This window comes from Panthera onca, chromosome E3 (assembly GCF_046562875.1).
Source record: "Panthera onca isolate mPanOnc1 chromosome E3, mPanOnc1 haplotype 2, whole genome shotgun sequence".
NCBI classification, from domain to species: Eukaryota; Metazoa; Chordata; class Mammalia; order Carnivora; family Felidae; genus Panthera; species Panthera onca.
Window position 1 is genome coordinate 6332695 of NC_138354.1, and position 27278 is coordinate 6359972.

Genomic DNA, 27278 nt, shown 5'->3' on the forward strand with positions numbered 1-27278 from the left:
AATGTGAACACATGGTAGAGTGGCAGAATGGGGTAGTCAGCCTCCAAGGTGGCTCCCAATGATCCCTGTCTCCTGGTCTTCATACCTTTGTGTAACTCCTCCCAAATTCTACCAGGGTGAGTCTGTGTAACCAATAGCATATGACAGAAATGATAATGTATCACTTCTGACATTAGGTTAGAAAGGACTATGGCTTCAGTCTTGAGCACGCTTTCTCTCCCATGCACACACTCTCAGATCATTTGCTCTGGGAGAAGCAAGCTGTCCTATGGTCAGGAGATTTGGGTAGTCTGTGGAGAGGCCCATGTGATAGAAAACTAAAGTCTCTAGCCAACAGCCATGGAACCTACTACCTATGACATAAGTGAATTTTGAAGCATGACTTCCCCCAGTTGAGCCTTCAGATGAAAATGCAGTTCTAACAGAAGCCTGAATGTAATCTAATGAGACTTGGGGCCAGAACCACCAGCTAAGCTGTCTGCAGATCCCTGGCCCACACACACAAAAAATATGTATGGTAATAAAGTTTTTTTTAAGCTGTTAAGTTTGGGGGAACTTGGTATATAGCAGATAACAATGCATCAAGGTTTGTACCTGATTCCCTGATCTACCACTAATTAAACGATGCAAGACATCTTGCATTAAAAGATGAATAGCCTTGTGAGCTCCAGTTTCTTTCATTGGAGACCGATGACCATTTTTGCCCCACTTTTCAAGGTTGGTATGAGTTGCACATAAAATATTCAAGAATGTTATACGACTATCAAACCCAACATATTTTGCAGACGAAAACTGGAAGCCCAAAGGAATGAAAAGAATTGACAGATGAAGCATCAAGAAGCAGAGGAATTGCAGAACTTATCCAGGCTTCAACTATTTCAACAAAGAGCCAGGGAGCACCTGGCTGGCTCAGTTGGAAGAGCAGGTGACTCTTCATCTTGAAGTTGTGAGTTTGAATCCATGTGGGGTATAGAGATTACTTAAATAAAAACTTAAAAAAAGAAAAAAAAAAGCCAGAACTGGAACCCATGGCTCATGATTTTGCTACTATACCTAAAATATCATGTGCTATTATCATTAAACATGGTCACTCCACGTTTCAGGAAAATAGCAGATAAATTATAGATCGTAGATGGTAGACCAAGAGAATTGCATTTTTTCTAACCATGACAAACGGCATAAATGCGAGAGAGTCAGAGTTGTTTCAATTCAGCTTTAATATCGTAAAGCTGACAAATGGTCAGTTAACTCCTCCTTTCTGTTGCCCTGCCAGTCACCCCAATACACGGAGTTCAGGCACATGGGCACCCAGCCAGAAGGTGACTAATACCATCTCTTTGCACCCAAGCCATGTACAATAAGCACATAGCTCCTTTTCTTTTAAACCTCGCTGGACAAGTTGGTAGCAGTATCTTTAAAATACAAATGCTCCTTTGTTATGCAATTGTAGTAAAAAATAGTTGACTGGGAGGGGAGAAAAGAGGCTAGTAGTATTTTGAGCCAACAAGGTCAGACCATTTGGGCAACCATGACTCACCTCAACAGGGTTTCAAACTTTTTTTCATTAAAAAGTTTTCTCAAAATATTTTTGTCAACTACCTCACCTTCTGCCTTTCCCCCAACTTCAGTCTTCTGATAAGGGGGAAAAGTAGCACTTAAAAATGTTGAAAAAGAAGCTGATCTCAATCAGATTAAAAAAATAGGTATATGTGGACTCAAACTGGCAGGGAAAACACAAGCATAAAAACAGTTGTGTTGATGGGGCACCTGGCTGGCTCTGTCAGTAAAGCATAAGACCCTTGACCTCAGGGTCTTGAGTTCAAACTCTACATTGAGCATTGAGAATAAAAAATAATTAATCAATCCAAAATAGTTGTGTTGGAATGGTAGGATCATTTTTCCATTCTTAGTTTTGTTTTTAATTAAAATATATATTTATATACAATACAGAACTATATATAGAACTATATATATTTATATATAAAATAGAGCTATATATATGTTTATATATGATATAGAATTGTATATATAGAACTATATAGTAATGTTTTATATACAATTTAGGTTATATTTTTTACACTGTATTTTTTAACTTAAAATTCAAATTTTATACAATGTCTTAACAGAATGGGATTTAATAAATCTTTTGGACTTAAATAATAACTAGTTATGGTTTAGTTTTTCACCCTATGTGTATCATTAAAGATTCTTTAGTTGCAAGCAACCCAAACTAACTCTGGCTACTTAAACAAAAAAGGGAACCTATTCTAAAGAGTATGGGAGAGCAGAGAGGACTACAAAGAAGCCTTGGAGAAGCAGGAAGCAGGTAACCACAGAAAAATGTCCATTCCACTGAGCATAAGGCCCTGCCACTGGAGTGAGTGAATGCTCTCCAACTATTTGTTTCTTCTGTGCTCAATCCCTAGGTCTAAGATTCAGAGTCCTTGGCCAGAGATGTGCCAAGCTAGGATGGCCTGAGCTGATAAATGAAAGAGGGAGTCTCTTGGGTCCACTTCCACGTGGGAAAGCAAAACACCAAAGATCTCATCCCACTAACATAGCCCTCAGCAGTGGGCATAGTCACCTCAAAAGTTGATGAGGATGCTCATTGGAAGATCTAATGTCCACTAAATCGTAGCTTTGTTCTCACCACTAAAGGAGACATTTGTGAGAACATGAATGGTCTCTCAAGAGTATTTCTTTAAGGGTTTTTTTTTAAGCTTATTTATTTATTGAGATCCTGGAGGGGGGGGGGGTGAGGCATAGAGGGAGGGAGAGAGAGAATCCTAAGCAGGCTCCACGCTGTCAGCACAGAGCCTGACGCAGGGTTTGATACAGAAACTGTGGAATCATGATCTGAGCCAAAATCAAGACTCAAATTCTTAACCAACTGAGCCACCCAGGCACCCCCTTTTTTTTTTTTTTTAATATTTGAGAGAGAGAGAGAACGTGTGAGCAAGGGAGGGAGAGGGACAGGGACAGGGACAGGGAGAGGGACAGGGAGAGGGACAGGGAGAGGGACAGGGAGAATCCCAAGCAGGCTCTGCACTATCTGTGCAGAGCCCAATGCGGGGCTTTATCCCATGTCATGACCCAAGCCGAAATCAAGAGTTAGATGCTTAACTGACTGAGCCACCCAGATACCTCCCAGCAGTATTTAAAAAATTTTTTAACGTTTATTTTTGAGACAGAGAGAGACAGAGCATGAACAGGGGAGGGTCAGAGAGAGAGGGAGACACAGAATCCGAAGCAGGCTCCAGGTTCGGAGCTGTCAGCACAGAGCCCGACGCAGAGCTCGAACTCATGGACTGTGAGATCATGACCTGAGCTGAAGTCGGACGCTCAACTGACTGAGCCACCCAGGTGCCCCAGCCCCCAGCAGTATTTTAGGTGGACACCCACACATCTTTCCTCCTCACTTATCAAGGACCAGCAAAGACTTGCTTTGGGCATGACATTTTGGTGTAATGCTTCAGACCACAATAGAATTTGATCCCATCTCTACACTCAAATAATATAAATCAAGTCCAATCCTCAGAGCATATCCCACATCCATCACAACACTACCTAGTATTGTGGTCCTAGGTCCTTCCCAGCCCATTCTACTCTCCTTATGACCATCACCCACACAGCTTTCCCTGAAGAATGTTCTGTACTAACAGGCATTCCATGAAAAGGGAAGGGGAAAGAAATACGAATTACTGGTTAAATCAAGTCTACAAGCCAAAGTTTGTCTTAAATAGCTATAGACCATTTTACTGTTTTTAGTGTCTTCCTTTAAGATCCTTAAAGGTAACCACTAAACCACACATTCTCAGGAGATGAATTCCACATGGCTTTAAGATGCAATTGTTTCAACGGCGTTTTTGATAGATGGAGGTGAATGTGTCGAAACTTTTATTAACATTCAGTTTAAAAAGCTTTACACCTGCGGCATGCCAAGATCTAGAAGATTCTTAAAGAAGTTACCCATTAGGGTGTGGTCCTTGGTTTAGAAGTCGTGGGGCCTTGGCAATTTTTTGTTAAGTGGTTTAAGAATTCACAATCTTGGTCCAGGGCTGGTAATACTGTGCCATTTTCTTCTCCCTTCAGGGAAGAAGAGACACTATTATACCTGCAGGCTCCCAGCAAGTTATTGCCGTACAGGTGGCTCTTTAACATCTTCTATGGATTAACAATTTGATCTAAATCAGCCTCAAGGCTCCCTCAGAAAAGAGGGTGAAGGAGAAAAGCACCAAAATATTTCTCAGGCTCTACCTTAAATACAGTTTATGTGTGTGGTAAAACATACGTGCCATAAAATTCACCACTTTTAACCATTTGTAAGTAGAGCGTTGCATGGCATTAAGTTCCTTCACATTTCTGTGCAACCACCGCCATCCGTTTCTAGAACTTTCTTGTCATTTCAAACCTAAGCTCTGTACTTATTAAACACTAACTGCTCATTTCCTTCTCTTCCAGCTCCTGGCACCCACCATTTTCCTGCAGGCCTCTGTGGGTTTGATACTCCTAGGTCCCTGATGTAAGTGAAATCATATGGTATTTGTCCTCTTGTGTCTGGATTATTTTTAAGTGCAGTTTTGATACATAGAACAGTGCCCTTACAGTGAGTAAGGACACAGTGTAGGTAGTTGTTACTTCTACATCAGAAGTCTTTAGCCTGGAGCCCTTGGATGAGTCCTAGGAATCTGAAACTCCTTTAAGAGATGGGTTTCCTACTTACAAAGTTTTGTAGGAGCCTTAACCCAGAAGATGCTGATTGCTGTTCTGGGTCCTCTCTGTTTTGAGAGCACCCCCTTGGTCCCAAACCAGTATTGACTGACTTCAGGTAGCAACAAACCACCAACATGGTCGTATTTGTTGTATGGCTCTGGATTTTGCTGATGATTCCAATTTGATGCCTAATGGAGTGTCACTCATTCCGTAAAACCCCAGCCCTATGTTTAGCGGGCCACTTAAGAACTTTGAGCTCACCTTCATATGAACACTATCTAATGCAAACGCAACTCAAAGCCACAATAAGCCACAACTTCATACCCATTAGAATGACAAGGATCAAAAAACCAGAAAACAACACGTATTGGTAAGGATGTTGAAAAATGGGAACCCTTGTGCATTGCTGGTCGGAATGTACAATGGTGCATTCCCTGTGGATAGTAGTATAGCAGTTCCTCAAAAGTTAAAAATAGAATTACTATATGACCCAACAATCCCACTTCTGTATATACACCCAAAAGAACTGAAAGCAGGAATTCCAAACAGGTATTTGTTTGGTATTTGCTCATAGTCAAAGCAACATTATTCCCAATAGTCAAAAGAACAGTCCGAGTAAAGATCCATGAGGAATGGATAAACCAAAATGTAGTATATACACACAATGGAATATTACTCAGCCTAAAAAAAATAAAGGTGATTCTGACACCGGCTACAACATGGATGAACCTTGAGGGCATTATGCCAAGTAAAATGAACCAATCACAAAAGCACAAATACCGTATGATTCCACTTACATGAGCTATTTAGAGTAGTCAAATTCGCGGAGACAAAATGTTAAATGGTGGTTGCCAGGGACTTCGGGGGAGGAAGAATGGGGAGTCCATGTTTACTGGGAACAGAGCTTCACTTCGGAAACATGAAAGAGTTCTAGAGAGGATGGTGGTGACTGCTACCCAGCAACGTGTAAGTTTTGTTTGTTTTGTTTTTTGAGAGAGAGAGAGAGAGAGAGAGAGAGCGAGCGAGAGCGCACACACAGGGGAGGGACAGAGGGAGAAAGAATTTTTTTTTTTTAACATTTATTCATTTTTGAGAGACAGAATAAGAGTAAGGGAGGGGCAGAGAGAAAGGGAGACACAGAATCCAAAGCAGGCTCCTGGCTCCGAGCTGTTAGCACAGAACCCAGTGCAGGGCTTGAACTCATGAACCTCAAGATCATGACCTGGGCTGAAAAGTCAGACACTCAATCTAGTGAGCCACCCAGGCGCCCCAGAGACAGACAATCTTAAGCAAGCTCCACACTCCGCTCTGAGCCGACTTGGGGCTCAAATCTTAAGACTTAGGTTTGATCTTATGATCCTAGGACCATGACCTGATCCCAAAATCAAGAGTTGGATGTTTAACCAACTGAACCACCTGGGTACCCCTGTGAAGGTACTTTTAATGGCCCTGAACTATACACTTAGAAATGGTTATAATGCTAAGTTTTCTTTTGCACATATTTTATTAAATAAAACACATATAAAGAATTTTCTAATGCTCTGTGATCATTATTCCCTGCTCCTGCAGAAAAGTTAAAAGCCTTGTGTGCAGTTTATCCCAAACCCTGTGTTCTGGAAAGAAACAAAATGCAGTAAGTAGCAAAATCATTTTTCAGAAGCTGGGATTGCCTTAGTTGGGTTTTTCAGTAAAAAAAAAAAATAATAATAATTTCAGGGGTGCCTGGGTGGCTCAGTTGGTTAAGCATTCGACTTTGGCTCAGGTCATGATCTAGCCTTTCCCAAGTTCGAGCCCCACATCAGACTCTGTGCTAACAGCTCAGAGCCTAGAGCCTGCTTCAGATTCTGTGTCTCTGTCACTCTCTCTCTCTCCCCCTTCCCTGCTCATGTGTCTCTCTCTCAAAAATAAAAACATTTAAATAGAGATAAAAAATAAATCACTTCAGCATCATAGCCCCTCCCTCCTGCTCCTTTCCTCACCACAAGAGGAAAGCAGGGGGAAAGACAAAAAAAAAAAAAAAAAGAACAAAATTCTAAACCAGAGACAGCAGGGCAAGCCTTTATGGGACTAGAGTGATTTCCAGGAGCCGGGAAGCTGCCCCTCAAAGGCAGCCCATTCAACATGGACGGGGGGAGAAACTCAGAGCTAAGTCACAAGGGAAGCCCACCTGTCCGGTCACCCACCTCCCAGGGCCAGCACAGGCACCTGCCCAGTGATCACCTGCTAAGGTGCCTCACCAGGAAGTGTGAGTGCTTCTTCCCGCTCTGCAATCACTTACCTCGCAAAAATGGTTCTCGATAATGTTCAAAGCAGTCAGGGCAACCTGAGGGTTCTCATGAAGTTGCAAGGCCTCAATTTTATCAACACCACCGATTTCTTCTATCAGGAGACACATGTTTTCCTTCTCTGAAAGCTTCTCTGCTGCCTGTGGGCATGTAAGAAAAAAAGCTCTTTGGAGGCGGAGCTTCGCCTCAGGGGAGTCAAAGGCTCCTGTTCCAGGATGGGCAGCCATAGTTTTATTTTTCCCTAATTAAGACTGCAGGATCTTACTCCTCTTTTGGGTATTTATAGTACACATATTTAGGTTTATATTAATTGCACAAAATACAATTTTTGCCAGGTAAGCTGCCCTCCACAAATACATTGCTATTACAGTTTAATAGCTATCTCCCTTCTAATTAATGGAAATGGTTTAAAATACAGTTTGAGGGGGGCACCTGGGTAGCTCAGTCGGTTAAGCATCTGACTTTGGCTCAAGTCATAATCTCACAGTTCGTGAGCTCGAACTCCACTTTGGGGGAGCCCTGTTTCTCTGTCTCCCCTTCTCTGCCCTTCGTGGTATTCTCTCTCTTCCCCTGTCTCTCTCCCCTTGCTCACTTGTGCCCTCTCACTCTCAAAAAAAAAAAAAAAAAAAATAGTAATACAGTTTGAAAGAATGTTCAAGTAATGCTTTATTTTTGAGATAGAACATGAGCAGGGAGGGGCAAAGAGAGAGGGGGACAGAGGATCTGAAGTGGGCTCTGCACTGACAGCAGTGAGCCCAATGTGGGGCTCGAACCCACAAACCATGAGATTACAACCTGAGCCGAAGTCGGATGCTCAACCGACTGAGTCACCCAGGCACCCTAAGTAATGCTATTTAAATACAGGTGTTCTGGCCCTACCCTCACCGTAAAGCCTTGAGAGGTAAGACTAAGGGGACCCTGAGCAACACCATGGCAAATAACCAAGTCCCCGGAAACAAATAACATGAGTGGATTTAATCCAATGCTCATCATCGGATTTATCATCTGGGGCTGTTCATTCATTCAAACACTTGTACATAGACTGTGGGCAAGGCCTACAAAACTAGAGCTCAAGATGGGATTTAGAAAAGGCCTTTTCATAACTCATTTTTGGGGCAGACAGGTAGATAATTGTTGCAATACAGAAAGTAGAACACAGTAAATGATCAGTGGTTTACGTTATAGAAGATGTGCATAAACGGCTTGGGAAGTAACACACCTTCTTGAAAAACAGTGATGTGCCAGGGCCAACCATAGGAAACTCCCAGCATTCCCAAAACAAGGAATGGCAAGGACAACTTTTTGAAGGGTTAAGTGTTGCTTATTAGGAGAAGAGGGAATAATCCAGCTAGCTAAATAGCCTATTTGGGGAAAGAGAAATAAAGAAGCAGCTTTGGTGTCATCTCCGAAGAGCTCTGCTCTTTATTTTGTGAGCAATAAGAAAACCTCCTGGGGTCCAAATTAAACCTTATTTAGGTCACACCGTCTACCTGATGAGAGTCTGTACTGTTTTGTCTAAAGCTGGACACTCTTTGGTCCTATCTGGGGTCCAAAATGAGTTTTGGCTTTCAGTGAAGAAACCAAGGCAGGACCAATGAGCTAGGATAGCCTCAGAAAGAAAGCTGGGGGATGTGGGATGACCCAGGGCAAGCAGAGCCCTGGAGAAGGATTCTGGATGTTGGTAAAAGAGCAAACAGCCCCAAAGTCACTTCAAGCTGCACTCTGCCGGCCATTAGAGGCTCTCTGCTACCTTGTCCTCCTAACCTGCTATTCCAGTGCCTTTCTCTGATCTATCAGATGTGGTTTTCCCAGATGCCTCCAAGGAAAAAAAAATCCCAAATGTTTAATTCAAATGAAACAGATGAATTTCAATTTCTCCAGCCCACAAGTGTGCTTTCACCCATGTGTTATGTCGTTATGTCCAACTTTGTCTATGGGCGGCCAAGTCTCTATGCTTCATCCATGTGATTTGCTCAGTCTTCATGTCTAATTGGGTGCTATTTCAAATCTGTTCTTGACTCAGGTCAGTTCTTTCTAAGACAGTTACATGAAAAGGATGATTAAAGTGAGCTTTTAAAAGGAATCCCGTGGTGTTACTTTGAAATTCTTCAAACGGCTTCATCGCATATAAAAGGACCTTAACCAGATGAATATAGCCAGCCTTCAAGATGGCCTCAGATGATCTCTAACTCCTGATATTCACACCCTTGTATAGTTTCCTCCCATGTTGAGTGGGGCTGATCTGTGTAACCAATCCATTCCATGTTGTTGGAATGACTTCCAAGGTTAGGTCATAAAAGCCACTGGGGCGTCCACCTTGCTATCCTAGATTGCTTGTTCCAGAGGAAGCCAGCTACCATGATGAGAATACACATAAATGGTCCTATGAAGAACTCCAGGTCCAGGAAAGTGACAACTTTCCAGGCATATGAGTGAGCCATCTTGAAAGCTGCTCCTCAGCCTCCATCAAGCCTTCAGATGAAACTGCAGCCCCAGTTGACACCTTGAATCTTATAATAGACCCTGAGCCAGAACCATCTAGCTAAGCTATCCCCAGATTCCTAACCCCAGAATCTAGATGAGATAATAAAGTAAAAGCTTGGTTTGGGAACATAATTTGTTCCAGAAACATGCTCGTAATACAACACACTTGTCTATCAAAGCTAATTTCCCCGTAAGAAATAATGGGAACTCAGATGAATCATTCCACAACCCCAAAATATTCATATAAAAATCATTATAATACTGTAATATAATACAAAATAAATACAAGATATAAAGAAACACTAATTAACCTGCACTTATCTTTGAAAATCTTTATGGCTGGTGTGAAGGAGACAAGGGAGAGAAGGGTTATTGTGTGGGACGAACTTCACTATCACTAATGGAATCACTGCTATCTATTGGCTCAATAGAATCTTTTTCTTTTCATGCAACTTTAACAAGGAGCCTATCCGATGACATTGCTTTTGCTCCTTTTGAGGATTTTGCAGAAATAACATTGCATTGTTGTTAAACAGATTAATTGCTCACACTGTTACAGTCTTATTTGTGTGGTGCTTTTCTACAAAATTTTGCACTGTCTCCCACATTTTACACATCTCCATAATCTCATTTAAAGTGAGGGATTCCTCTGCCTTTTTCTTCTCTCCTCTGCAGAGGTGATCTCCTGCAAAACCTCTTGCTGTTACTCATGAAGCAGACCCATCAGTCTGTCAGTGGTCAGCTCCCGGCCATGTTCCTCTACCAGCTCTTGAATGTCATCCTCATTCACCTCCAGTCCCATGGCCTTTCCCAAGAACACAATTTCATCAACAACTGCTGGCTTCTATTCATAAGCAAGCCCCTCTAAGTCATGTCCAAGAATGCAATCGGACCACAGTTTTCTCCAAGCAAAATCAAGGGTTCTCTTGGTGATCCCATACCAGGCTTTATTAATGATCTTGAGGCAGTTCATGATGTGCAAATGATTTTTCCAAAACCCTCGGAGGGTAAGGTTTGTTCCTTTGGTCACCTTGAAGCATTGCTGAAATAGTGCTTTGCTATGAAGCTTTTTAAAGTTCGAAAGGAACCTCCTGATCCATGGGCTAGAAAATTGGAATGGTGTTGGGAGGAAGGAACTTGACCTTAATGAACTCAAGTTCCTTCAGTATGTGGTCCTCAAAGCCTGGCAGGTGAACAGGAGCATTATCCATAACCAGTAAGGTTTTGTGTGACAAATTATTTTCTAAAATTCTGCAGGACTGAAGGCCTCATTGATCCACCCAATGAACAAGATATGAGTGACCCAAGACTTACTGTTGGACCTCCACATAATGTTTAACTGGCTCTTCTGCACCTTGCATTTCTTGAAGGCTCATGGATTCTTGGAATGATACACGAACAGGGGCTTGACTTTAAAATCCCCACTTGCGGGGCACCTGGCTGGCTCAGTAGATTGAGTAGGTGGCTCAGTAGGCTGACTTCGGCTCAGGTCACAATCTTGCAGTTTGTGAGTTTGAGCCCCACATCGGGTTCTGTGTGGACAGCTCAGAGCCTGCTTAGAATTCTGTGTCTCCTTCTCTCCCTTTCCCTCATTCACACACACACACACACACTCTCTCAAAAATAAATAACCATAAAAAAATAAAATAAAATCCCCACTTGTGGGGCACCTGGGTGGCTCAGTCAGTTAAGTTTCTGACTTTGGCTCAGGTCATGATCTCATGGTTCATGGGCTCAAGCCCCACGTGTGTGGACAGCTCAGAGCCTGGAGCCAGCTTCAGATTCTGTGTCTCTGTGTCTGTCTGTCTGTCTGTCTCTCTCTCTGCCCCTCCCCAGATTGTGCTCTCTGAATAATAAGTAAACTTAAAAAATTATTAAAAACAAAATAAAATCCCTGCTTGCATTAGCACCAAGCACGAGGGTGAGACGGTCTTTTGTGGGCTTGTGACTGGGCATTATGTGCTCTTATCTTGTAATGTCAGTCCTCTTTGGCATCTTTTTCCAAAAAAGCCCTGGCTCATCAAGTTAAAAACTTGTTCTGGCAGGTCACACTTGGAAACCATGAGCTTCTGGAACTCGGTGACAGTAGCTTTAGCTGCCTTAGCGTCAGAACTCGCAGCCTCTCCATGTCTCGCAACACTATGGATGTCACTTCTCCTCTTAAAGTTATCAAACCAGTCCCTGCTTGCTTTGAAGACTTCATTTTCTGTTGACATACCTGGCAGTTTACTTACAGGGTTGGTGTACAAGGCCTTTGCCTTCTTGCAGACAAAGTTCTTGGGCACAGCATCACCTGCTAATTTCTTCTATCTAAAACAGAAGCAACTTTTCTACATCTTCCAGAACATGTGGCCATTGCTTTGATATTTGATATCCTTTTGCTGCATCCAGCCCCCTTCTTTCTTCTTTAATATTGTGCAAATGGTCAACGTTGACTTCTTCTAAAATCTTGCAGTTTTAGCCACTCACATACCTCGTTCATACTTCTTGATTTCCTTCTTCACTTCCACCGTAATCATCTCCTTATTACCATCTTTCTTTTCAATCTTTTTCTGCCTGGGGGCCACGTCTAAGCTCACATGGATGTTGACTACAGTAATTATTAAACTCTTGTCATATACTGTATTTAATGTAACTAGCAATAAGGCATAGAGTAAAGGGTCTATATCTACAGGCAACCTGACCTAGAATGGGAGAATTCCTAAGCTTACTCTTGTATGGAAAAGCAAAGGACTGTCCACAGGTGCTTTGAAGTGACAAAAAATACACTAGTGCCAGTTGTGGGCACCTTCCAACATTCTGAAAAATCGTCAATTTCTGCCAAACACTGCAGTCTGAAACTGAGCACCCAAGCATGGAAGATGATCGCCCACAATCCAGTAGCAAGAGAGAGAGAAGAACCATTGGCTCAGTTGTGATCATGGGACATTCGGTATCATGTATGACTTGTATTGCAAGGCATAGATTGTTTATCAGGTTAAAACTTATTAGAAATGTTTGCTTATCTTGTAGAACATGCACAGAACAAGTTACTCACAATCCAAGGTTTTATTATATTTGTTTTAGACCAGTAGGGAGTAACTGATCATGCAGCAATATAGAACTGACACAAATGGTTTATGAACATTGGCTTAATTTGCCTTTATTTCAGAAGTAAAACTTTCCTGGAGTTCTAATTCAAGGCTTTGTAGTCTAGTTTCAGCATCTATCTCTGCTAACTTCTTGCTTCTCTTTCAGGTGTATCCTATGTTTTAGCCTTCTAGAAAAGCCAGCCATGTGTTGTACAGGACTGCTTTTCCTGGCTTCAAACATTTGATTGGTTTCTCCATCTCACTCAGAGTAAGCCAAGGTTTTCACATGCCTTATGTGATATGGATGCTCTGAGCCTGACCACCACCTTCCATCCCTTTGCTCCCACCCATCCTTGAGCCCTCTTTCCCCAGATATCCATAAGATTCACTCATTTCTCTTTGGTCTTTGCATGCATGTTCTTCCTGAGACAAGTTTCTCCTGACTACTACATTGACGGGATCACCATTACCTTCCCGCTCTGAGCCATCAGCAACTGACCCTTCATCACATAAACTCCCAGTTGTTGGGTCTGTTTCTCTCCCCATTAATATATAAGCTCTACCAGAGCAAGGACTTTGTTCTGTGGTATCCTGAGCATCTGAGACTATGTTAGGCATATGGTCACTCACTTGAAAAAATGAAGATGGGCCTTCTTTGAAAGGCCTCTTGTTTTTGTTTTCCATAGGATGCATGAACAGGAGGAGGGTTGGGGGAGTGGAAAGAGAATCCACATAGGGGTTTTAAGAACCAAAATAAACGCCTTCAATTTGGAGACTGCTATTTCAAAACCAACCTGCTTAAAAAACAAAACAAAAAAAAAACCCAACCTGCTTAGAGCAGCTCACCTTGAGGATAAGAGAGATAACATCAAGGATGATGGTAACAATTTTGGGGTCTTGGATGGTAAGCAGATTCACCAGTGGCTCCAAGACTCCAGAGTGGACAAGCTGGATCAACTGGTCTATGGTGCCTCCAGTTGTGAAGTTTGCCACGGTCCAAACAGCCTCTTTCTGGACTTTAAATTCTCCCTGAAGAAACAATGTTTACAATCTTTATGGATCCTGAAGAACTTAAATATAGCAATGCTAACTTAGTTCAATTTCTAGGTAGGCTGGTGACAGCCAAGACTGTATATATAATTTACGTCGAATACATCAGCAATTTGCCTCTAGTTCTTGAACAGAGGATAGCACCTTTGAGAAGCCAAGGAGCAGACAGGCTCCCATTAGGACTTAGAGGAAGTTCTAAGTTGGAATGGACTCATTTCCTTAAGTCAGGTTATGGGAATAATATAACGAACATAAACCAATCCAGATAATCTATATATATTAGAAATTATCCTTGGGATTATTTTATTTTTTAACTTTTGAGAGAGAGAGAGACAGAGCGCGAGGAGGGGAAGGGCAGATGCCCTTAGTCTTTCAGATGCAGGGAAACTATGGACAAGAAGCTCCATAGCTACAAAGCTGAGCACACAAAGTGATCTCAGGGAATGAGCCAGACCAGAGGTGTCAGAGGAAGACCATTGAAATATCACTCAATGCATTCCTTGCATTTGTAAGAAACACTTTGCCCAGAGATCTGGGAGTAATTTATCATAGATCTTTCTATCCCTGTGCAGAAGGAGTTATTCCCATTTTATGGCTGGGGAAAACTGTGACCTCAGTGCAAAAAAAAAAAAGAAAGAAAGAAACTCAATAACCAAAAACAACTTCAGGCTCCAAGCCAACTGTAGTTCAAAAAGCAATTTGAAGTAAGATTACTTCTTGATTCAAGGCTGGATGTCTTTTTAATTTTTTTTAATGTTTGTTTATTTTTGAGAGAGAGAGAGAGAGATGAGACACAGAATCCCAAGCAGGCTCCAGGCTCTGAGCTGTCAGCACAGAGCCCAATGTGGGGCTCGAACTTAGGAACCATGAGATCATGACCTGGGCTGAAATCGGACACTTAACCGACTGAGCCACCAGGTGCCCCCATGACGGGAGGTTTCTGATGAGAATCTATATAGACTCATGGTGGCACACAGGATAGGAAGCATCTAATAGATCAAAAGATGCCTTGATTCAGGTTGCACACCTAGGAACCCACCATCCAACCCCAGGACAGGAACACCACCGGTAGCTTCTCTTTCCCATCCTATTCCACTTGCCTCCCTGCCCCCAACCAGACAAAACCACTCCTGGCTTGTGTCACCTATAGATGATTAAACTGAGCCCATCCATTCAAAGGGGACAAAAAGAAATGCTGACGGATAGGAGTTGTCCTGGGGAGGGAAGTGGGAATCTGGAGGAAGAAGGAGGTTTTGTTTTACTTCTACTCTTATATCTGGATTTTCAGTATATATTACCACTCCAATCAATGTGATTTTTTACGCTGAAAAAAATCCAGTGTACAATATCACTATAACCCAATAGGTTCTTCCTCCTCAAACAACAAAACTTCCCCCTCTCTTGACAAGTAGAGTGGATGCCACATTCTTCTAACACCAAAGATAAGCCAATATTTACCAGCTCAGGATTTTTTTCTGAATATTTGAGCTGGGGGGGTGGGGCAGGGGTGGGAGGGGTCACCTTTTCATTGAACAATGCTTGTTTAGTCTCCTAAGTCTTTAATGGGTTGTCCAAAATGGATGCCTCTTCCTTTTTTTTTTCCCCAGGGAGAATTAGGAAACTAAGGTTTCATAGCTCTGTTGTGATCTCGATTAATTTGCTTCTTAGGTGGTGTCTGAACTCCTGAAGGGGTTCAACGTGGGGCCAATTGGAAAACAGCCTTTTGTCACAGAGTGCACCACTTACGTTTTTTAGCAGAGCCACCAAGGGAGGCAGCGTGCCACAAGCAATCAGCTGCTGGATGTGCTGGCAGGGCCCTGCGGCCACGTTGCTCAAGGCCCAAGCCGCCTCCTTCTGGATGGAGGACTTGGGATGCATCAGGAGCTGGGGCAGCACGTTCAGGATGCCCGCGTCAATGGCCACCTGGGTCTGGTGATCCGTTCCTGTGACGATGTTCCCCACGGTGCGGAGAGAGGGGGTCTGGAAGAACAAAGCTGCAAGTGTAAGCAAGCTTTGCCAATTTATCACAACAGAAGGGGACAGTCACACCAAGCTATGTGCACTCCCAAATATGCATCCTGCTATGTTGATGGTGCTCAGGAAACCTGTGAATGATGATCAAATCCATGATCTTTATTAATTCAGCACATCCGTAGCCATTTGCATAGTTTGAAGGTACTTGCTAGCCTCTCAACAGTTCCAGGTTCAGTGAAACAGAGGTCAAGGGATGACTTTATTAAGAAATGACACTGTCCTTTCCATAATCTTACACTGGGAAAATCGCTAAATTGATTACAGTATTTATAATGTGGTAACTTCTACTGAATTTGTATTTAGCAGGAGTGTCAGGTTCCTGCTGTATATTTAATTGGAGCTAATGAGATCCCAATGGCATTTGTTGATGTGTTCACAAACACCCTCTCAACTCTGAAGGTCCCCAGGATGGGTCTGCAATTGGGCTCAAGACAACAGTCCTCTGAGGGCTGACTGTGCATTCATTTTGGTTTCTCTGCACTGTAGTGGTTGCCCCAGCACAGACCACCAACAGTTCTAGAGTTTTCCTAGCCTTTCATGCTAGGTATCTGCTACTCAAGTGAGAGGTGGAATAGGCCAATCACAGCCTTGGCAGGATGGTTCCAAATGGGCCCTCGACACCCAGGACATACAGCTTCTTATTTCTTCTTATTCTCTTCATACCCTCCCTCCTCTCAATATCATCCCCCCAAACTAACCTCGATGTCTGAATAATATTATGCTAATCTAGGCACAGATGATTGCCAAGCCTGCATAAATATACAAGGCTAGCCATAGAAGTCAAAAGGGGCACCCATGTTTTAAGGCATATCTTCAAGAAGCTTATAAGTGACATGTTTCCTATCCTAGCCAAGTATTTGATGTTGACTTTGTTTCATTTTTACCTAGACTATTTCAGTAGTCTAATAACAAACTGGGGAGAGGATAAGAGGGAATTTTCTTTTACCCTTGAGTAAGAAATTTAAATGTTATAATGTGCTTTACGTTAGCACACACACGCACACACTCACACATACCCTGCATTAGCCAACTGGTTAACATCCACATGCACAGACCACTGGAAGGAAAGGCCACAAAAGGGTGGAGGGACCAGAAGCAATTTCAATGTGGTGCTTTTCTATACTTTCTAGTTACCAGATTAAGAAAAAGTAAGTTACTTAACATCCACTAGGCTTTTCAATCAAAATACATTCAAGTCCTTGGCTAGACAGTAGCAGAGACCAGGGCAATGCAGACCACAAGCTTTGTTCTAGGTAAAGTATTAGAGCTGATGGTGGGAGAGGTCTCACTCAAGTGAGTATGACTCCCACATGCTAGTTGGAAGGTTCATGCAGAGACAGGCAGGACCAGGGACATTTACCAAGATATTGAGCTCCGAGCTGGTCATGAGCTGGACCAGCCTGGGTAGGACGCCTGTGTCTACCACTTGGCCGATGCGCTCATTACAGCCATCACTGAGGTAGGACAGGGCCCAACAGGTGTCCGAGAGAACCTCGTCATCTTCATGCTGCAGGAGGTGGAAGAGCACGGGCAACATTTGCTTCACTGCTTTCTTGCAGGGGTAAGGGCTCTTGTTTCGGCAAAGGTTGGACAAAGTCCATGTGATGTTCCGCAGAAACGTGATCTGTAACAAGGAGACTGCTTCCAGCATCAGGGGCAAAGAAGGAAAAAGGCCAATGGCTACGTGTCCTTGCCATATTTCATCAATATTATTGACCAGTGTGAAGCAAAGAATTTGAGCTTCATGCAGACTTTGTTCTCAGTAGTGATGCACACTAGGGAGACCCTGAACGAGTTTAGGTTTCCTATTCAAATGTTATATGTAGGTTTCCTTGGATTCTTCAAAATGTCCCTCCCACCTGGACTCAGTTGATGACCCTGTTTTCATTTCTCATCGACAAAACAAAGGTCAAGCAGGAGTTGCTTGGTCTGCCTAGTAACCCTACCAACATGTGGCAACCACATTTCTGATCTTTGTTCAGGGGTCAGTCTTCCTACTCCACATCTGGATCCCATTTTTGCCTTTGAAGATTCTGTCCCCACAACCACCTTTCTGCCCTGGATCACTCCCACACTCTGGGACCCCTCCCTCTCTCTAGCCATGGTCCTGCTTCTATTTTTAGAGTCCAGCCCTCAAGGATGTGTCTATATTTGCGTGTACCTTGCAGCTTCTTATTTGTTCTTCCACCCCTCTGGTCTGATTTCTGCCCCTACTTCTTTTTACTTAGTGATGAAATCAGCTTTTTCCAAGTCACCAAATCCAACAGCTGCTTTTTCAGTCTTAAAGTTACCATCCCTATCAGAGGTATTTAGTACCCCTCTTGAAAAAGCTCTTTTTGGCACCTATGACCCCAAACCTGCATTTCTATCTCCAAATGGGCTGTTTCTTCTCAGTCTTTGGGGTGGGTTCTGCCTGTCTTCGGAGTGTCAGAACTCTTGAGACTTAGTCACAGGCTCTCCTCATACTCTAGGTCAGGGGTTGGGGCAAATTCTTTCTATAGAAGGCCAGATAGTAAACACTCTCAGCTTTATGGGCCATAGGGTCTCTCTGGTACAACAAGTCATCTTTGCCCTTGTAACATTACAAAAGCAACCGACAATATGGGCATAAATAAATGGGGATGGCCATGCTCCAATAAAACTTTATTTATAAAAGTAAGCATCTAGCCCTGCTCTAGTTGATCTTGCCCAGCTGGATGACAGATGCGTGCACAATCATCTAGACCAACATTATCCATCCTGACATTGCTACGATGGTGTCTCTCACACTCTTCAACTTAATATGTACAACTAAGGCTCTGATTCCTTCTTCCCTCCTTCTTCCCATTTCTCTAGAAGGACCGTCATAACAAGCTAACCCAAAACCGGAGGGCATCCTTGCTTCTTTCTATCTCCCATGTCCAACATGGCAGCATCCCATCTCCGTTTGCTATCATTTTACAAGCAGCCAGAAGGGTCTTTCTAAAAGATCAGATCACTTCACTTCCTGCCTTGAGATCCTTCAAAGCCTTCCCTCTGTCATGAGGGAAGCATGAGGAAGTCTAAGTCCCTTGCCCTACTTGTCTTCTTACATTGCTCTCTCCTTGTGAACTCCCTGGTCATGTCAGCTTTTTTCTGGTTCCATTAGATCAGGTTTTCTCCCACCCTGAGGGCTGGGTATTCCCTTGGCTTTTAGAAGCTACCTTTTCTTCATTTTTGTTTGAAGCAAATCTAAAACCCAAATTTATCTCCAGTGGGGTCGGGGTGGGGGAGCTCTATTGTTGCCACATCAATCAACTTTGACTCTGAGCTTCAAATCAAGACCCAGTACCCAGGAACAGAACTGGCGACCCATTAATTCTATCTGTGCCCCTTGAATGGAGAGCTTAGTCATCTACTTTTGAAGGACTATAATTTTAGAAAAACTCTAATGGAACTCTTCCAATGCCACCCCCCCCCAAAAGTAAAATCAGCACTAGTGGCCCCTGGGGGCAAATTTCCATCAACCTCTACCCAAGGTGATATTCAGTCCTAGGTCTTGCTTATAAGTGCTGTCCTAAGGGGCAAGGCAGCACCCATATGACCTAACTGACTTGAAAATACTTCCACAATTTCAGAAACGTGTCACCTAGCTAGCTTTTCTACTTTAAAGACACTTACAGGTATGGTTGATGAAACCAGGGCCAGCAGATGTGGAATGGCATTGCTCGAGATAACCAGGTCTCTGAATTCTGGGCCATCACCTTCAAATAGATAAGAATGTGACATCTGAACAGGGAACAAAGAGAATCCTGGGGGTAAGCAACTACTTTTTTAAAAGCCTGTGCAAAGGGTGAGATGCCAAAATGCATTCCTGGGTTGGGCAAATACTTAGGATAGCCATGAACTAGATTCTCTGTCTCCATCATGTTGGTTGGGTAGATAGGCCAGATGTGGGCACCACACAGCAATGACTGTCATAGGCAGTCTGTGGACACATCAAGGAGCCAGCCAATAGCCCAGGAATTGTCCTCGAGACTCTAAATGCCGATGGTACTTCATAGCATGGTTCTCAAGAAGTTGAAGGCTATTACAGGCCAAATTGTCTTCCCAGAAGATGTTGGCATGGGACAGAGGTTTCCAAAAGCAACTCAAAACCAAGTCTGGGGGATGGGTAGACGCTAGCCATCTGCTATCTGCTGCTCAAGCGAGAATACCAATTTGAGACCCTAGAAGTCTCAGTTTGTAATTCTTCAACCACCAGGACAAGGCATATGTTACTTTATACCACCTGATTTTGCCTGTTCCTTACTGAACCAGACAAAATGAGGGACAAAGTCTCTGTAATAGGTGGTTCATTTCTGCAAGCATTTACCACGCAGACTTACTTTATATTCTGCATTTGCTATCCCAATACCCTAAGTCCTTGGAGGTCTCATCACAGTGTTTGCTTCTGCTGATTCAGTCATGGTGGGTTGTTGACTCTCTGAACTTGAAACTGCTAACATTTGGCTGATCTTAATTTGTCAAAATCCGGAGGGGCCCAATTGAGTTCATATCCCCCCCAAGAGTATTGTATTTATATCCAGCCAGGAATGCTAGAACTTTCAACCCTGTCTCACTAACTCCTCAGTTCATGCTTTCCTGGCCCATGCAGGAAATACAGCAGCAAGCCCCAAACTCACAAGGACATTTTAGGATTGCATTTTCAGGGAAGACTTTTACCCCAAACTGAGGAAATATTATCTTTTGTTACATTCCCTTGGCAACTTTTACTGGAGGTAGAATTTTTTCAAGGTCCTGCGTTATGAATGGGTGTGTCATAAATGTCACAGTGCATGGGTCAAAGAATGGTCTTCTGTTCCTGAGGCCATTGAGACCTGAGGCCGTAGGACCCCAGTATTGGCAGATGGCCTTAGGCGGCCTTTAGCTTTCAGTATGTACTGCATCATCTAGTTTCAGCTTTAATTTTCAGCCTCTGAACTTGACTCTGAATTTTGGAAAAGCCTGTCAGAGCCTCACCACTGTTTCTAGATATTTAAACTCAGATGATCAAGTCTATGATGCTACCTAAAGAACTCCCATAGCATGCCAGGCCAGGTGCCTGACCCACTGGTTTCCTAGCCCTTTATGAGGAGAGTCTTACCTGCTATATTACCAAGGGCCCACACTGCCTGTTCACACACAGTCATGTGGGGGGAAGACAGGAGCTCAACCAAAGGTTGGATGGCCCCACTTTCCACAACCGCCTGAGTCTGCTCTGAAGTCCCAGAAGCAATGTTGGTCAGAGCCCAGGCTGCCTCGAACTGCAAGCAGGGGTGAAGTGATGACTTCAGGAACTCCACCAGCCTGGGAATGAGCCCGGCTTCAACAATCAGTTTTAGAGGAGGGTTCCTTTCACGGGACAGCATTTTCCTTCGCAATCAGAGGGAAAAAAATAAAAGCAAGTCATGTGAGTCTGATATTAAGAACCTCCTTTATAAATGCTCTTGGCATTTCTAGCTATCAAACAAGACTAACAGCTGGGCCAGAGCCACTTAATATCCTAAAGTCCAGCCCATGGCACTTGGCAGTGATGAAGCAACATTTTTCCCTTCAGGTATTATCTATGAGCAGAGATTCCTATAGAGGCCAATTTAAATTAAGCAATTCATCTCTGACAACACTTGCATATCTTAAGATGTTCTCAAGGACAGTGTAGAGGAACAATTTAGTCTTGTTTTTGAATGGACTCACCTTCTCTTATGTTGCGTGGGCATTTTGTCACTGCCACAAAACCAGGAAGGCCCCTGAAACTTATTCCTAGCTTGGAACCTATGAATAGCAGAGTCTGTTTAGCCATACCTGGCTGCCTGGGTGGCCTGGAAACATAGGTCTGGATCTGAGGCATTCACACCATTGATTATTTCTTGCAGGTTGAGGCTGACCTGCAAGGAGAGATGTTTTTGGGTCAGAGTCTCTGCGAAAAGGAACCATGAAGGTCATCTGGTCTAGCCATCTATCTGATTAGAACAAGCTGGCTTGGGCAGTATGCTGGTCTGCATTAGGGGAGAGAAAGACATTTGGTGGTCTTATAGGACACACAGATCTGTGGGACCCTTCCCATGCTCTGGGGAAGGGGTAATTCTTATAATTACTTGGATTCCCAGCACCTTTTCATTCCATGAAGAACATGCTAGTTATGATCAGCAAAAATAGAGTAAGGATCTCCAAAAATTCTCTTCTCCAAAACACCACCACTACCACCACCACCAACAACACAAGTAGAATCAACCTTCCAAACTCTAGAAACTGACCAAAGGCTTATAGCCCAATTTGTTTTGAGCCAAAAAGATTATTCAAGAAAAACAGCTAATCTTGAAAAGAAGAATTCTAGGAAACAAAAATGCATCAACGTATGAACAGGATTATACATCCTGATCGACTGGGGTCCAATCTGGGAAGGCAGGGGTGGTTCAACATGGGAGCATCAATGTAGTAGGACATATTAATAGAATATTAATTCTATTAATAGAATTAATGGGGGGAGGAACACAAAATTATCTCGATAAATGCAGGGTAAGAGCATTTGACAAATTCAACCACCCTTCCATGATAGAGTAGCTGGAAATAAAAGGAAACTTCCTTAACCTCATAAGGTCATTTTTTTTTCTATAAAAAAAATCCCCCCTCAAGGGAGGGGAGGGTGGGTGATGGGTATTGAGGAGGGCACCTGTTGAAATGAGCACTGGGTGTCGTATGGAAACCAATTTAATAAATTTCATATTAAAATAAATACATAAATAAATAATAAAAATTAAAAAATCCCACCTCTCGCATCACAATTAATGGTAAAAGATAGAAAGCTTTCCCCTTAAGATCAGGAACAAGACAAGGATGCCTCCTTGCTCTTATTCAACATAGTATTGGAAGTTCTAAACAGATTAATTAGGTAAGAAAAACAAAGCCATCCGGATTGGAAAAAGAAGTAAAATTGTCTCTATCTGCAGAAGACAAAAACTTGTATATGGAAGATCCTGAAGAATCCCCCCACATACACACAAATTAGAGCTAACAAACAAGACATAGCTAGGCTGCAGGGTTAACATACAAAAATCACTTGCATCTCTATATAGTAGCAGCGAACACTCCAAACCTGAAATTAATAATTTTATTTACAATAACATCAAGAAGAATAAAAGACTTGGGAATAAATTTAGCCAAAGAAGCACATGACTTACATGCTGAAACTATTTTAAAAAATTAGAGAGGGACTAATATATTAAAAAATACCCCATGATCATGAATTGGAAGACTTAATGTTGTTAAGACGGCAATACTCTTATAAACTGGTCTACAGATTCAGCGTAATCTCCACTAAAATCCTAGCTGTCTTTAAAAAAAAAAAAATGAATTTATTGTCAAATTGGCTTCTACAACACCTAGTGCTCATCCCAACAAGTGTCCTCCTCAATGCCCATCACCCATTTCCCTTCTCCCCTACCCCCATCAACCCTCAGTGTGTTCTCTGTATTTAAGAGTCTCCTATGCTTTGCCTAAATCCTAGCTGTCTTGCTAGAAGAAATTGGCGAGTTGATTCAAAAATTCATGTGGAAATGCAGGGGATTCCAAATAGCTAAAATATCTTGAAAAAGAATAACTAAGTTGGAAGACACTTCCCTATATCAAAGCCACCACAAAGCTACAGTAATCAAGTCTGTGCTACACGGACATAGGGTAAACATGTTGATCAATGGAAGAGAATCCGAAGTCTACAAATAAACTCTCACGTGTATGGTCAGCTGATGTTAGACAAGGGATTTAAGACCATTCAACGGGGACAGGATGGTCTTTTTGATACTGGGACAATAAGATATCCACACATGGGATGATGAAATTGGACCCCTAACTCACACCATTTACAAAAGTTTATTCAAAATGGATCAAAGGTCTAAATGTAACAGCTAAAACTATAAAACTCTTAGAAGGAAACTTGGACATAAATCTCTGTGACCTTGAATCAGGCAATGGATTTTTTTTCATGTTTATTATTTTAGACAGAGAACATGAGTGAAGGAAGGGCAGAGAAAGAGAGAGGGAGACAGAGGATCCGAAGCAGGCTCTGTGCTGACAACAGAGAGCCTAATGCAGGGCTTGAACTCATGAACCGTGAGATCATGACCTGAGCTGAAGTTGTTTAACCAACTGAGCCACCCAGGCACCCAAGGCAATGGATTCTTAAATATGATACCTAAAGCACAAGCAACCAAACAAAAAAGTAGATAAATTGAACACTTTCAAAATTTAAGACTTTTGTTCAAGGATTCTACTAAAAAAGTAAAAATGACAATCTACAGATTAAGAGGAAATACTTGCACATCATGTATCTGGTAAGGGTCTAGTATCCAGAATAGACAGTGTAAAGAACTCTTACAACTCCACAAGAGAAAGACAAATTACTCAATCTTAAAATTGAGCAAAGGGTTTGAATACACGTTTCTCCAAAAGATACACAAATAGCCAATAAGCACATCAAAAAATGATCATTAGTCATTAGGAAAACATACCAAAATTCCAACAATATAGCCCTTTGTACTCACTAGATGGCTAGAATCCCAGAATGGACAAGTGTTGGTAAGAGAGCCAGCATGTACAATGATACAGCTACTTAGGAAAATAGTTTGGCAACATATTTGTTTCCTATCGTTTCTGTAAAAATTACCACAAATTTAGTGGCTTAAAACACCACATCATCTTCTAGTTCTGGACATCAGAAGTTCACAATCAGCTTCACTGGACTAAAGGCAGGGCTGGCTTCTCCTGGAGGCTCTGAGGAAAGAATCTGCTTCCTTGCCTTGTTCAGCTTCTAGAGGGGCCATTTGCATTCCTTGGCTTGTGACTCCCTCCCTCCATCTTCAAAGCACAATACACTAATCTCCCCTTCTGTGGTCCTATCACCTGCTCTGACTTGTCCTTCATCCTTACTGTAAGGGCCGACGTGATTACACTGGGTCCATCCAGATAATCCTGGATAATCTCCCCATCTCAAGACCCTTAACTTAATCACATCTACAAAGTCCCGTTTGCCATACAAGGCGACATTTATAGGTCCTGGGGATTAGGAGATGGAGGTATTTGGAGGGGGAGCCACTGTTCAGTTTACCTCCAGCCTCAAAGAGTTAAACAGGATGACAATATGACCCCGCAATTCTCCTCCTAGGCATGCTCTAGGATGTGAAAACACATCCACACAAACATTTGTGCACAAAGCACCATTATTCATTATAGCCAAAAAGTGGAAACGCAAATGTCCACCGACTAACGAATGGATAAACAAAACTTGGCATGTCCATACAATGAAATATTATTCAGCCATAAAAGCCATGAAGTCCTGGGGCGCCTGGGTGGCTCAGTCAGTTGAACATCTGATACTTGATTTCAGCTCAGGTCATGATCTCACAGTTTGTAAGTTTGAGCGCCAAATTGGGTTCTGCACTGACAGTGTGGAACCTGCTTGTGATCGATTGATTGATTCATTCATTCATTCATATTCTCTCTTTCTCCCTCCCTCCCCCTCCCCTACTCACATGTGTACACGCACATGCTCTCTCTCAAAATAAATAAACTTGAAAAAAAAAAAAAGGAATCAAGTATTGACATATGTTACAACACAGACAAGCCTTGAAAACATTATGCTGAGAGAAAGAAGCCATGTACAGAAAGTCAGAGAATGCTAACAGCCATTCCGTTTAATGGCTGCTAATGTGTCATCAGATCTACTTCCCCAGATCGAATTTAGCTCTGCCCTGTAAGACTCCTAATCCTAGCAGGGTGCAATAATGCATGTGGATGGTTAAGATGGGACACAGACAGTGGCAGATCATAAAAGGATGTAGAGCCACGACTATCAGAATCTAAGAAGAGAAACTCCCCAGTCAAGGTATTCCGGAAAGGACCCACGAAAGACAGCCTTAGGCTGCACATCAATGCAGAATTTGCACTAAGTGAGGTTGGGGTGGATGGGGAACTGATGATGAAGGACAGCACTCGGGTCCTAGGCAAGACTTTATATGTTGAGTGACTAGATGTAACCCCTCATTTCTTATTTCTGGCCGAGGGATGGTAAGTTCATTTCCATTAGAAGCTGGACTTCATCTACCCCATCTCGCTCAGAACATAGATCCCAGACTTACAGCCACAAAGGTAATGGCCCTTCGCTTTCCAACACCACCAGCTTACCTCTACCCCCCTCCTTAAAGACCCTGGATTAGAGTTTGCAAGTTCCGAATGTATTAAACCTTTTCAAGCCAGAGAAACTTGCTGAGGATGGATCTCCCACACCACCGTCCTGAATGCCATATTCCCAATGTACGTACTCCTTTGGTTAGTTGTTCAGAAGCTGGGTCAGAGGAGACATTGGTGATATTTCTCCTCTTTAAGGCCTGCTCATCTTTCTTGGCCTTCCGGAGCTCCAGGCTGACTGCCATCCGCTGTTGCCGCCTCATCTAACGAGAAAAAAGAAAGAACCAGAGCCCTTAGAGCAGGGGAGTCAGGCTGTCACCCCATTTATCTAAAACATGCCTCAAAGCGTCTGATTTCACTTTTACAGTGACAACAGTAAACAGTCCAGAAGAGTTAATATTACACAGTAAATAGTCAGCACGGTTTACCTCCTCTGCTTTCTCCTAACACCACATCCAGAAAAGTAGTTAACTTTCTTCCCAAAGTGAAGGAAGCCTGTCTACATTCTCGGCAGGCCAGGACTCTCAGCTGTAGAACCATCCAAGCAAAGTGTACCATTGTCCGGAGTCTGAGCACATCTCCATCAGTACTGATTGGTCCCGGAAGGGCAGGCCTGGGCCTCCCAATTGGAGATCCAGGCAGGGCTGGGGACTATGGCCTCTGAAGACATGACCCACATGTCCCTGACCATTTCCACCATTAGGAATCAGTCTACAGGTCATTGGAGCCTTGATCCAGCCCTGGATGCCAGACTGAGGGATATTAAAATTAAAAACAAAACAAAATAGACCCTTTTATCTTGGTTCAGAAGAAACTCCTCGACTCTATTGAGAATCCTGGGGGAAATGATCTAACCTGGGTTCCCCACATCATCTTCCCCTCCATTTCTGATACATTCCAGCCATGAGATTTTTACTGCACTACTGCTTCATAGGGCGAAGCAGTTGCTTGGTACTCACAGATGCGTCTTTGCCTCGGTACTTAAATTTTCTCAGCCTCTCTTCTGGAGCATCCAAAGTCGGCATATTGACTCGAACAGTCAACCACCTGTAGGTAGGGCAGTTACCAGGAGATTTTCAGTGCCCAGTGTGTGGGCTTCTATGTGACGGCCATCCTTGCTCTAAGCCCTTAAGGGGCCCCTGGTGGATCGGAGAGCAGACTTGGGAGGCCAGCTTGCACGGGCATCACCATACCAGCTCAACAAGCAATAAGCACCATGCAAGCACAAAGGAGACCAGCCCTGGGCTGCAGGAGTAAGGGATGCCTTTTAGATGCATTTTGACTTGAACCTGGCCTGCGGTGGCTGGGGTAAGCTATAAGGCAAGCACAGAGCCATCTCACGTGGCTGTGTCCAAGGAGTTCTGTACAGAGCATACGTGCAGGCCGGTGGTACCCAAACCAGGCTAGGACAGGAAGAGGATGGCCCTCTTCTCCCACACCCAATCCACCAGCCCTTGGGTCA

The 27278-nt window shown here is 43.1% G+C and overlaps 1 protein-coding gene across 1 annotated transcript; it reads right to left on the reverse strand.

Moving 5' to 3' along the window:
• Positions 1 to 3658: 3658 nt before the first annotated feature.
• KPNA7 (karyopherin subunit alpha 7) lies at positions 3659 to 26852 on the reverse strand. Its single transcript, XM_060649478.3, has 10 exons — positions 26776 to 26852; positions 25951 to 26079; positions 21440 to 21522; positions 20742 to 21010; positions 19277 to 19359; positions 16998 to 17261; positions 15350 to 15583; positions 13400 to 13582; positions 6992 to 7138; positions 3659 to 4086 (listed from the first exon to the last, which is right to left on the reverse strand). The coding sequence occupies exons 1-10, from the start codon at positions 26839 to 26841 to the stop codon at positions 3973 to 3975; spliced, it is 1572 nt and encodes a 523-aa protein (XP_060505461.3). The 5' UTR covers positions 26842 to 26852; the 3' UTR covers positions 3659 to 3972.
• Between the last annotated feature and the right edge of the window lie 426 nt (positions 26853 to 27278).